Source organism: Dioscorea cayenensis, unplaced genomic scaffold (genome assembly GCF_009730915.1).
Source record: "Dioscorea cayenensis subsp. rotundata cultivar TDr96_F1 unplaced genomic scaffold, TDr96_F1_v2_PseudoChromosome.rev07_lg8_w22 25.fasta BLBR01000306.1, whole genome shotgun sequence".
In the NCBI taxonomy this organism is placed as follows: Eukaryota; Viridiplantae; Streptophyta; class Magnoliopsida; order Dioscoreales; family Dioscoreaceae; genus Dioscorea; species Dioscorea cayenensis.
Genome location: NW_024086697.1, coordinates 21,202 through 31,657, shown reverse-complemented (window position 1 = coordinate 31,657; position 10,456 = coordinate 21,202). Strand labels below are relative to the sequence as shown.

General features: G+C 36.2%; 1 protein-coding gene and 1 pseudogene across 1 annotated transcript; one reads left to right on the top strand and one right to left on the bottom strand.

Moving 5' to 3' along the window:
• Positions 1–1,048: 1,048 nt before the first annotated feature.
• Positions 1,049–3,109, top strand: LOC120254028 (annotated as a pseudogene).
• A 435-nt stretch (positions 3,110–3,544) lies between these two features.
• On the bottom strand, positions 3,545–8,954 carry LOC120254026. The gene is given in 9 exon segments (XM_039262173.1): positions 3,545–3,951; positions 4,115–4,204; positions 4,457–4,516; positions 5,703–5,780; positions 6,638–6,772; positions 7,225–7,857; positions 7,859–7,906; positions 8,500–8,562; positions 8,668–8,954. Coding segments are annotated over 9 exon segments (1,464 nt in total). The 5' UTR covers positions 8,926–8,954; the 3' UTR covers positions 3,545–3,852.
• Between the last annotated feature and the right edge of the window lie 1,502 nt (positions 8,955–10,456).

Here is a 10,456-nt window from a genome sequence, read left to right as displayed (position 1 = left end):
TTTTTCTGGTTATTAAATAGAAATGGAGCCTTCTCTGTCAAATCATACTACAACTTTCTTATTGATGGAGGAATTGCAAATAACTATACTCCAAATTCGAAGATAAAATCACCTAGTAAAAATAACTTTATTCCTGCTGGCTTTGCCTAGGAAAAATAAAAATTCTGACTCGAGAATCTGCTTAAAAAAAGTTGTAATCCAAAATGCCATCGACTACATGTATTCTATGTCATAACAACCTCGTAAAACAAGTGACCAACTTTTCATCGATTGTATTTTCTCGTAAAGAATCCGGGTCTTACTTCAAATGTTTATTAGATATCGATACTCTTCCATCCTCTGCTTTCTAATATCTCGACCACTTGATCCCCTCTGAATCCTACTTCCGTGATTATCTCGGGATCTCTCGCTCTAGAGCTATCTTCCTGAATATTTATCGAACGCAACAACCATTTTTTTAAATCAAATTCAGTCTCCCATTTTTTCTACTCTCTACAAAACAACTAATTTGCTTCTTTCTTTCTGTAGATGCGGAGGCCCATCAGCAGGAACCCTCGATGCTGTTTAGAGGATCAAACGCTCTCTTAACTTCCTGAGCTCTAGATCAACTGATCCAGCTGGTGATTCGGTGCACACCTCTAGTCAGGAGTAATCCGCTCTCGTTGTTGCTGGACAGGCCTGTGTCTCCTGATGGTTGATTTCACCGGCCCGGCTTGTTATCTTTTCTCTCCTTGTTTTTTCTGTTTTTTCTTTCAGTACTGATTGTTTTCCTCATCCCTGGTGAGGAAAACGGTCTTTTATATTTTCTTATGTCTGGTACTTTATTTTTTACTTCTGTACTTGGTGTTTTCTGTTACCTTCTCTCTTTTTAAATAAATATGTGGTTTATCCACTTTATTCATACATACCATTGAACATGGAAGTGATTTCATATAAAAATGCCATTGAACTAAACCTCTCCTGCATAAATCCTTTTGCCTAGCCACCCATTCATTTCTATATATCATCAACATTATTCCAAGAAAAATTGAGAGAAATATTATACACAATGGAATCAAAGAAGAATGTGTTTGAAATGGGAAAGCTAACGGTCCAAAAAATAATAATACAAAAAGAGGATTGTTCATCTCCACCAAAACCTCTTCTCATTGTAACCCCAAGTGAATCAGGGAAATACCCAGTGGTTCTCTTTCTCCATGGCTTTTTCTCTCCAACAACTACTACCTCTACTCCCTCAACCACATCTCCTCTCATGGCTTCATCCTTGTGGCACCCTCAGGTACTTTTTAAAAATAAATTAATTACTATCTAATTCCCATACACAGTACTAGCTCATATATGCATGCAAGTGAAAGTACCAATATATTATTCTACGTCCAATTGTTTTTTTATGAATGTCGCTTTCGTTATACTACCATGCTCCACCGGGAGGCATCACCGGAGCAGCAGAGGTCACCGACCGGTTGGCCGGAAACCTCCAAGCTTTGTTACCAACCGGAGTTGAAGCTAATTTACAAAAAGCCAGATCGGTAGTAGATCGCGATCAAAGATACAGACACATGATGCTGCTGAGCATGCTGACAGCATCACACCTGATCTCACCACTGACTACAGACTTTAGCATGCACAGCAAGCAGCACGAGCAGCACTGAGCCTCCTCCATCTCACTCAGGCCAGCAGTCATACACATCAGCACTGCATGTCATGACGACATGGTCAGAATATCTCAAACAAATATTACAGACAAACATAACACATGTAGCTTTTAGAGCATCCTCAGATGACATACAATCAAACAGATAGAGCAACATTCATTTCTTTCTTGTTTTGAGTCCCAAGAATTCAAGTCGCTGCAGCTCCAGCTTGTCTCCATGAATTCAGCCTTGGTGCGCCTTGTGTCCGGGACTCAAAAACAAGAAAGAAATGAATGTCGCTTAGTCGCTTGTGTTTATTGTAATGCATCCGGGGATGCTTAAAACTACCCGTTGTTAGTGTTTGTTTGTAATATTTGTTTAGATTGAATATTCTCTAGCTATGTACCGATGCGACCATGATGGTTGGTCTCGCTAGGTGTTTGTATAAATGCCCTCGGTACTTAATTGAATGAATGGAGGAGTCATTTTGTGTGTGAAAAATCTCCGCATTTCTTACTCATTCTTCTTTGCTCTTATTGTATGACATTAAAGTGCTTAAGCTTATAGTCAATTGAGTGGAATTCAAGGTGTGATTAATACATTGCTTTGTCACTGGATTCCAGCAGCATAGTGTGTATGTGTGCTGCTCTTCCATTCACTTGATCCTAACAGTGGTATCAGAAACTGTTATTAAATTCAGGCAAGGATGTCTAGCTCCCTTACAAATAATTATCTATATTATTTTTAATATATATGTATATATATATATATACTTAGATTTTTTCTTACAGCAATAAATAATAATCATCTCCTTTGTTTTTCCATATATATATATATATATATATATATATATATATTTGAACAAAACAAAGGTCACAGTAGAGGTGGCCATGCAGCCTTTTCTCTTATCTTTGGATGCACCAAGACAACTCTAAAGTTCTCAGCCTTAATTGGAGTTGACCCGGTGGCTGGACCTTTTAAAGGTTATCAAATCCCTCCAAGGATTTTAACCGGTAAACCATCTTCAATGGAGCTTGGAATTCCAGCAATGGTGATTGGAACTGGACTTGGAGAGAAGAAGAAGAACATGTTTTTCCCTGCTTGTGCTCCAGAGGGAGTTAATCATAAAGAGTTCTACTATGAGTGTAAACCTCCATGTTATCATGTTGTTGTGAAGGATTATGGTCATCTTGATATGTTGGATGATGATGCTCCCAAAGTGACCAAGTGTGTGTGTACTAATGGGGTGAATTTTAAGGATTTAATGAGGAGGTCAACAGGGGGTATAATGGTGGCTTTTTTGAAGGCTTATTTGATGGGAGATAATGAGAGTCTTGAAGCCATTTTTGATGATTCTCTTGTTGCTCCTGCTGAGCTTTCCCCTGTTGAGCGTCGTTGGAATGAGATGATGATGATGATGATGATGATGATGATGATGTTTTAGTTTTCTTATTATGTTTATGTTTTTTTTTTTTTAAATTAAGTTAAAGAATACCATGTTTGTTCAGTTTTGATGTTCTTTTGGTTGTTGTACTCTCTTGTATCTATTTTGTTCCCAAGAAATAAGAATAAGAAGGAAAGAAACAGGGGATGCAATAACAGTAGGAATAAAAGTTACGTTTGTTTGTTTGGAAGAGTAACAAAGAGTAGTTTATTATAATAATAATAATAATAATAATTATTATTATTATTATTAATATTACTATTACTATTACTATTACTATTACTCGGAGTGAAGTAGATAAACCACAGATTTATTAAAACAACTAAACAGAACAAATGGACATACAAACACAATTAAAAAAAAAAGCCAAAGGGTAGTTTTATTATTTTTAACATATGGCAAAGGCATCCTGACTCCTGACAAAGTTAATAACCACATAATCATAGCATAAACCTGCTCATAGAACTAGAAATGAAAATCAGAGCTAGCATTGAATTCATAAGCTGTGCAGATAATCAAGAGAACATCCACAAAGCAAAAAAAAAACTGTCTATAAAGAGTTAGCCGTTGTCCTTAAAGTCAGTACCACCTATTGTATGCACAGGAGTCTACCAATGAAAAACACAACTGTTATCTACCAGCATTTAGAAGTCATAGTTTTCTACTTTTGTTACACAAGCAAATTTGCATCTATGCAGTTTTGAAGAAGAACAACAAGGGGTGGCTTCTCAAGCTTTCGCTGTCATTTACAAGCGTCACGGTGGCTGGTGGTGCTCAGTTTGGTTTTGCGGTGTTTGTGGGTGAATCTGTTGTTAAAAATGAGACGGCATCGCGTGAGGTATACCATGTGCGGCCGCAGCCATTGCATTCCAGCTGCAAGATTTGTACATGTAACAATGTCTAAAATCAGTTGATGCAATTTAAGCATATCAATTGAGTGATTAATCTGTTCAAGTCACTCAAAACACAGTCGATAAAGTATGTTAAAATGAAAGCAAGTAGTTAACAGAAAACAGGAAAGAGGAAATTGTCAGACCTGGTACCGGTCCATATGTCCTGCAGTCTGGATGATACTTGCAACACCAACTTTCTTCTCCATGCACCTTGGACAGCGAGCATCAGTCATCTGATTGAATAAGCCTAACATAGTTAGCAAAGTTCTTTGCAGTCCATTTTCCAATGAAACACAATGTTACAAGGAGAGGTTTATCAGTTATTATGTTTCAGTTTTGGATGGGTAGAATTTGTAATCATTGTTGCCAAGTATAATCATAGCTTCACAGGTAAATTAACATGAATAATCGGAGGTTGATTCTATAAGTTTGTATGCATGTTTCGGGTTGCTGGTGTATATACACACAACGAAGGAGACAATAACCTGCATTTTTTTTGACACGTCAGGCTCCTTTGATGTTTTCTCTTGTGCAGTGAAGCCATCCTGAAATGCTGACTATATCAGTTCAGAAGCAATATATACGCAATGCACTGAAATGCTATCAGTAAAGAAGCAAATATATACACAGTTACATTCTTGTGCAAGCAACAAAGTAAATTTAAAGCAATGAAAATCTAGCTGGAGAACTTCGAGCGAGGAAGGGTATAATTTCATCCTTAAAAGGCAGTGTAAGAAGAACGTAGATATGGGTTTTGAGTATTCAAGTATTGGAGAGTATCAGGAACTATAATGAGCTAGATATCTGAATACTGTCAGAAATACGCACACTGAATTCAGAAGAGCAGCAAACATTTTAGTAAAACAAATTATTTTTAAAGAAATAGGGCTCAAGAGAGGGATTCAAATCACATATTAAAATTAAAATTAAAATAACACAAGATTCTTAAAATCATCAAAATTCATGAAAATCAGTATTAAAAAAATAGAAAAATAAGAATAACATCACAAAAATTAAAAAAAAAAATTATGGAGTTTAAAAAGATTTAAAAAAATTATCTTGGATAAATTGAAGATTGATATTAAAATGAGAAAGGAAAATTAAGGCCAATAATCTGTTGGTCAATTGGCACCATATCCCCTAGGTAGGGTGTTTGTGTTCCGTTAAAGATGCGGGTTCCAACCTCAACTTACACAGGATGAGAGCATAGGTGTGCTGAGAGTAGTAATTCTATGCCTGTGCATATCCCTAATACGTGCCTTGTCCACATTTAGTTAGAAAAAAATAAAGAAGAAAAAAGATTGACTGTGGACGGGAAAGAACATAAGTGACACAAAACCCTTATTGTTCAGATAAACTGATATAAAGTATAATCACATGGAAGGGATGCAATCCAAACATGTCCTTAATGTATCAAAATGTATTTAAAGAAAAGCTGCATATCACCTCTATGGATATGTAAGTTTATGTATCCGAACCACATTGCTTGAAGGATATCAAAATAACCAACACATGCACAATGATGTCCATTACTGTTTGTATGCATAATGCACTTACAAGTGCGCCATTGAAACTTAAAATGAAAAGCTAAAAAAATAGGAGTATGCAACCCCACTGTTAATCCTAAGACGAGAGCCTAGGCCCTAGACATGATACTGATCACAAACAGAAGCAAAATATATTCACCTTTTTTTTAAAAAAAAAAAAAAACAAGTGGAATTGAATGGATACCTTTAGTTCATTTGGAAGCATGTTTATGATGACTGCAGGGTCCAGCTCCTTGTTCAGCAGACGCCTAGCTAGTACTCCCTTGTTTTGCATTGATATGGAAGAAGGAGATAACCAATTATTTATCACAGATATCATATATTCATCAGTTATATTTTGGAAAGAAAATTGGACATCTTCGAATAATCAAACAAGATATTGCCATAAAAGTTACACAATCATCAAAAGCAAGCTTCCATAAATGGGAATTTCAGACTCATATGAGAATGCAGTCGACAACATAGCATGCATGAACAAGAAGTGCAGTCCTAACTGGCATCATGCATATGATAATAAGATCGATAACATGCATGTCTTGCACAGCATATCATTCAATATCAGTTATCCATCCCTCAATACACAATCCAAAACATCAAATACTAATTATAAGAGGTGTGCAGTATTGACAAAGAAAAGTGATAAATTCAAACAAGCAAAGGAAGTCCAAGATGCACATTGTAGAGTGGTAAAACAAGCATGGAAGAAAGCAATATCCATTAAGGACTAAAAAAGCTGGTAGACTGAAAGAATCTTTTCTGAGAATTCACCATAAACAACTACATTGAATTTTTTAAATTATAAAACATAAATGCCACCATGAAATAAAAAGGCATTCAAATTATAAGTTGAGATTTTCATAAATGACAAATCTCATCAATATTTTCAACTTAAGTGAAGTTTGTTTTAACATCGCACGACTTAATATTCTCATTATGATAAAAATTAACAAATCACAAATGGAAACCAAACTTATACACAGTTTAACAAATAGATAAGAAAAGAGGGTACATCATTGAGTAAGTAAAACAATGCATGCAAATTACCTTCCAAAATTGATAGTGTAAAATGCCATCAATGGCAAACAGGGAAATTGAATGCTAGAAATTATTTATCCTGACCTTTAGATTGAAATCCAATTGCCGCATCTTCTGGTTATATTTTTGGAAATCAGAAGAAAAGGCGTCAAATGAAGCTTTTTCAAGTGCTGCAATCGCAGATACAGCAGTGTCTGGCCAACAAATTCTTCCAAAACCCTAGAGATTAGAACCTTTAATGAGAATGAGATATCAAAACCAGAATAACATAAAGTTAATACAACCCAAGCCTGCCCTCTACCTCATCTTTTGCACCAATATAGCTATATTTTTAACAAATAATGGTACCACAAAAAGCCCTCACTACTCACTACCACAAATGCAATCATCTTGTGGAGAGCTTCCAAAAAAATGAGTGAAAACATTATTTTCATAAAAAAAAAAGAGGGTAATGAAAGATAATCAATATAAATCATCAGATTTAAAAAGTAAAAGTTGACAGTATGAACGCTATAGCAATGCAAAGCAAGTGGCAAAGGCTTGTTAGATATATCATCATTGGACTATTATGTAAACTAACCATGAGAGCGTGAGAGAATGAATATCCAAAGGGGGGAAAAAGGCACAGCCTCTAATAGTAAAGCCTGACACTGGAGAAAGCATATTCTTACATTGCCATTTTCATTAGTGCTTTTCTCTGCTGACTGATATTCTTTCAAGTTGCATGAAGGCTCGATTACTTGGAGAAGCTTTGCTAACCACTTGTCTCGGTTTGCAACTCCAGTCTCAGCTTTGAATTTAACTAGAATATTAAGGTACTTGGAGACATCAGGAATAGAAGCACTAGGTGAATCCACCTTCACTCCATGGCTAGATGCCACAGTCATTCCACCTCTCAAAGCATTAGGAGGAGGTGGGGCCGGACTCCTGATTTGGAATTTGCCCTTCAGCTTATCCTTCACACTAGCAGGAGCATCTTCAACAATATCTGGAAGTTCTCCTAAACGCTTTCTAGTTTCATTAACAAGACGAGTGATCTCACGTTTCACATCATCGTCAAGATCATACTCATTTAATTTCCATAGCTTCTTCTGAAGAGTATCATAAAACTTTTGCACAATGAAACCTGGATACTCTGTACGAATTGGTGGTTGCTTGTGCATTGGAATGAAATGAATGACACACTTGTGCATCACACATTCTGCAGGAAGCTCATCAATGTGGGAGCTGAAATAGATTTCTCTGGTATCTCTTCCTTGCCAGGTCCCACCTCCCTCTTTAGTTGCTTCTTCAGGGCGGTAAAAACCACTGCCCAGTAACCATCACACTGCCATTTACATCTTGGGTTATGTCCTACAAACACCCGTAGAGTAAAAATAAAAAAATGAATATTTAGAGAACACCATGCCCAGAAAGCTTCCATTATGAGTCTGACGATAACTATTTAAACATCTACAAATTAGTGGATGCTTCTAAATAAAAGACAGGGATTCTGGATCTTCAAAGCATAAACTATGACAAAGTTGAGATTTTCCAATTCAACTATCATTCCATTCATTCACCCTCAATAACAGAGCATACTCCCTTTAAGGAATAAGGAATAATTTAAAATATTAGAGGTTAAGGAAATCAGGTATCAAACTATAGCATGAATGCTCAGTCTATATACCAACATTCCCGAGCATAATTTTTTTTTTTTTAAAAAAAATTTTAAAATAAAGACATTGAACTGTATAACATCCAGGAAAATCATGTGAGGATTCAGATCAAAATTTCTATCTATCCATGCTACAAATCAAACACACCATTCAAACACTCACAAAGCACCACGATTTAAAAAGCAAAACAAACACAAATAGTCCAACAATTCTTCCATCCTTTTCAAATAATAATAAAAAAAGCAGTAAAAAATGTGAAAAAAATAAATCACAATCGAACTCCCTCACCTTAATAATGGCGATGTAAGGCTTCTCTTTTACATGCTCCGGCGACAAGAGCACATTATCATTCTAAACACAACACAAACAACAAAAAAAAAAATCTCAACAAACGCACAAAAACACATTCAAAGCAAAAAAACAAAGGAATCGATAGGAGAGAAAGAGGATAATCACGAGTTTGTAAACATTGCCATAGTGTTCAAATGACTCAAAGTGCAAATTCCTGTTCCTCCCTTTCCCCGAAACCCTAACCGGCATACCGATCGGCTTGGCAGCCTCCTCAACTTCCAGGTCATCATTCGCCGCTTCTTCTCCACTGGCCTCGAACACCGAACCATTCTTCCGAGAATTCTCCTGCTTCACTTCCTCCTTACGGTCTCCGATGCCGGCGCCGCCGTCGCATTCGTTGTCGCTGAAGCGGCGCTTCGTCATCGCCGGAGAGGAGAGGACGAAAGAGGATGATGGGCTTCTCGTCCGGCGAAAGCAGGGGGAGGAGAAACTATAAATGGGATTCATTACGAAAAAGGGCATGGACTTTAAGTAAATTACGAGAATGCCACTGCTTAGTCGACGGTGTTGCATGTCCTTTTCTGCATATAATTCTCTGTTTTGGTGACGGTAAATCTGAGCCGATGCAAAATGGACCCGGAATTTGACTCCAGAAAAGGACCTCACTATTTTTTTTTTTTGTTAATTTCCTACTACTATAAAAAAAAAAAAAATCATATCCTAGTGTTCATATTTACCACTAAAAACTAACAGTTTTTTGGTATATTAGCACTTAGGTTCATTGCACAGAATGTTTGTTTCAGAAAAAAACTGAAATTAAAAATTATGACACATATGTGTGGAGATATTAACTTCACATCTCGTGCACGCGTGCACGTTTCGACTTCTCTGAATAGAGTGCTGTAATACAAACGAACCTTTGGACAATTACTCTGGAAAAAATATATTTGAGAGATTACTACAGTAGTGAAGCATTTTTCTACGTAGTAATCTTGCTGAGAAACCCCAAGTGGAAAGCATAATGCGACTCCAAGTGTAAAAGTTTTTAAAAGATTTTTGGGTTAAAGAAAGTAATAGAAAAAGGATTGATATAAAAATATTTCTGAAAAATAAAGGACTGAAAGGTAAGATGGAGGGATCTTTTTGAAATGTTGTGTTAAAATCCAGGGACCATTGGATAATTTGAAAGGACCTTTTAAGAATACTATTTCATAATTCAAGGACCATTTGGGAGTTTTTCAGGGACTGTTTTGTAAGAAATTATGTTTTCAGGGACTAAAAGTGAATTTCGACTGAAGAGTTAATTGAGAGAAAAATCTAGAGCTTGTGTTGTTCATCTTCTTCTCCACCATTTAGCTCAGATGAACCCGAGAGTTATGAAGAAATGAGAGAAATTAGAGGTTTTTAAAAGAGAAAAACTCGAGATCGTCGGGAGGGAAATCTCATGGGAGTGACTGACTTTAGCAGTAAGAGGCTTCCTTGTATTATTTTTGGCATGGATGTATGTATGCATGTATATATGTATATATTGGTTATTTGATGAAGAAAATGATAGATTTGAGTAGAAATAATCATGGTTTTGTTGTTAATGGATGACTGAATCGTCAGTTTATTTGGAAAAAAATCTTAGATTTGAGTTGAAATCGCTTGAAATGGAGGATGAGATTTTTGATTTTACTGCAGACAATTACTCGTAGCAATCGAGATTAGGGTTTGGTTTAGTTAATTAAGTTGGATTATTACGATGATTAAGGTGTTAATGATGATGGTTGGATTGGAATTGGTTGGGTTTAGCCAAAGTTGATTTGGTTGAGTTGGGCTTGATCAAATCAAGTTGAAAATGGGTTGGGTTTGGTTCAGTTGATTTTTAGGTTAGAGGGTTTTTGGACTGAACCAAGTTGGTTCAATGGATTTTTGAATAAGAATTGAATTGGTTCAAGCTCGGTTCAGTGAA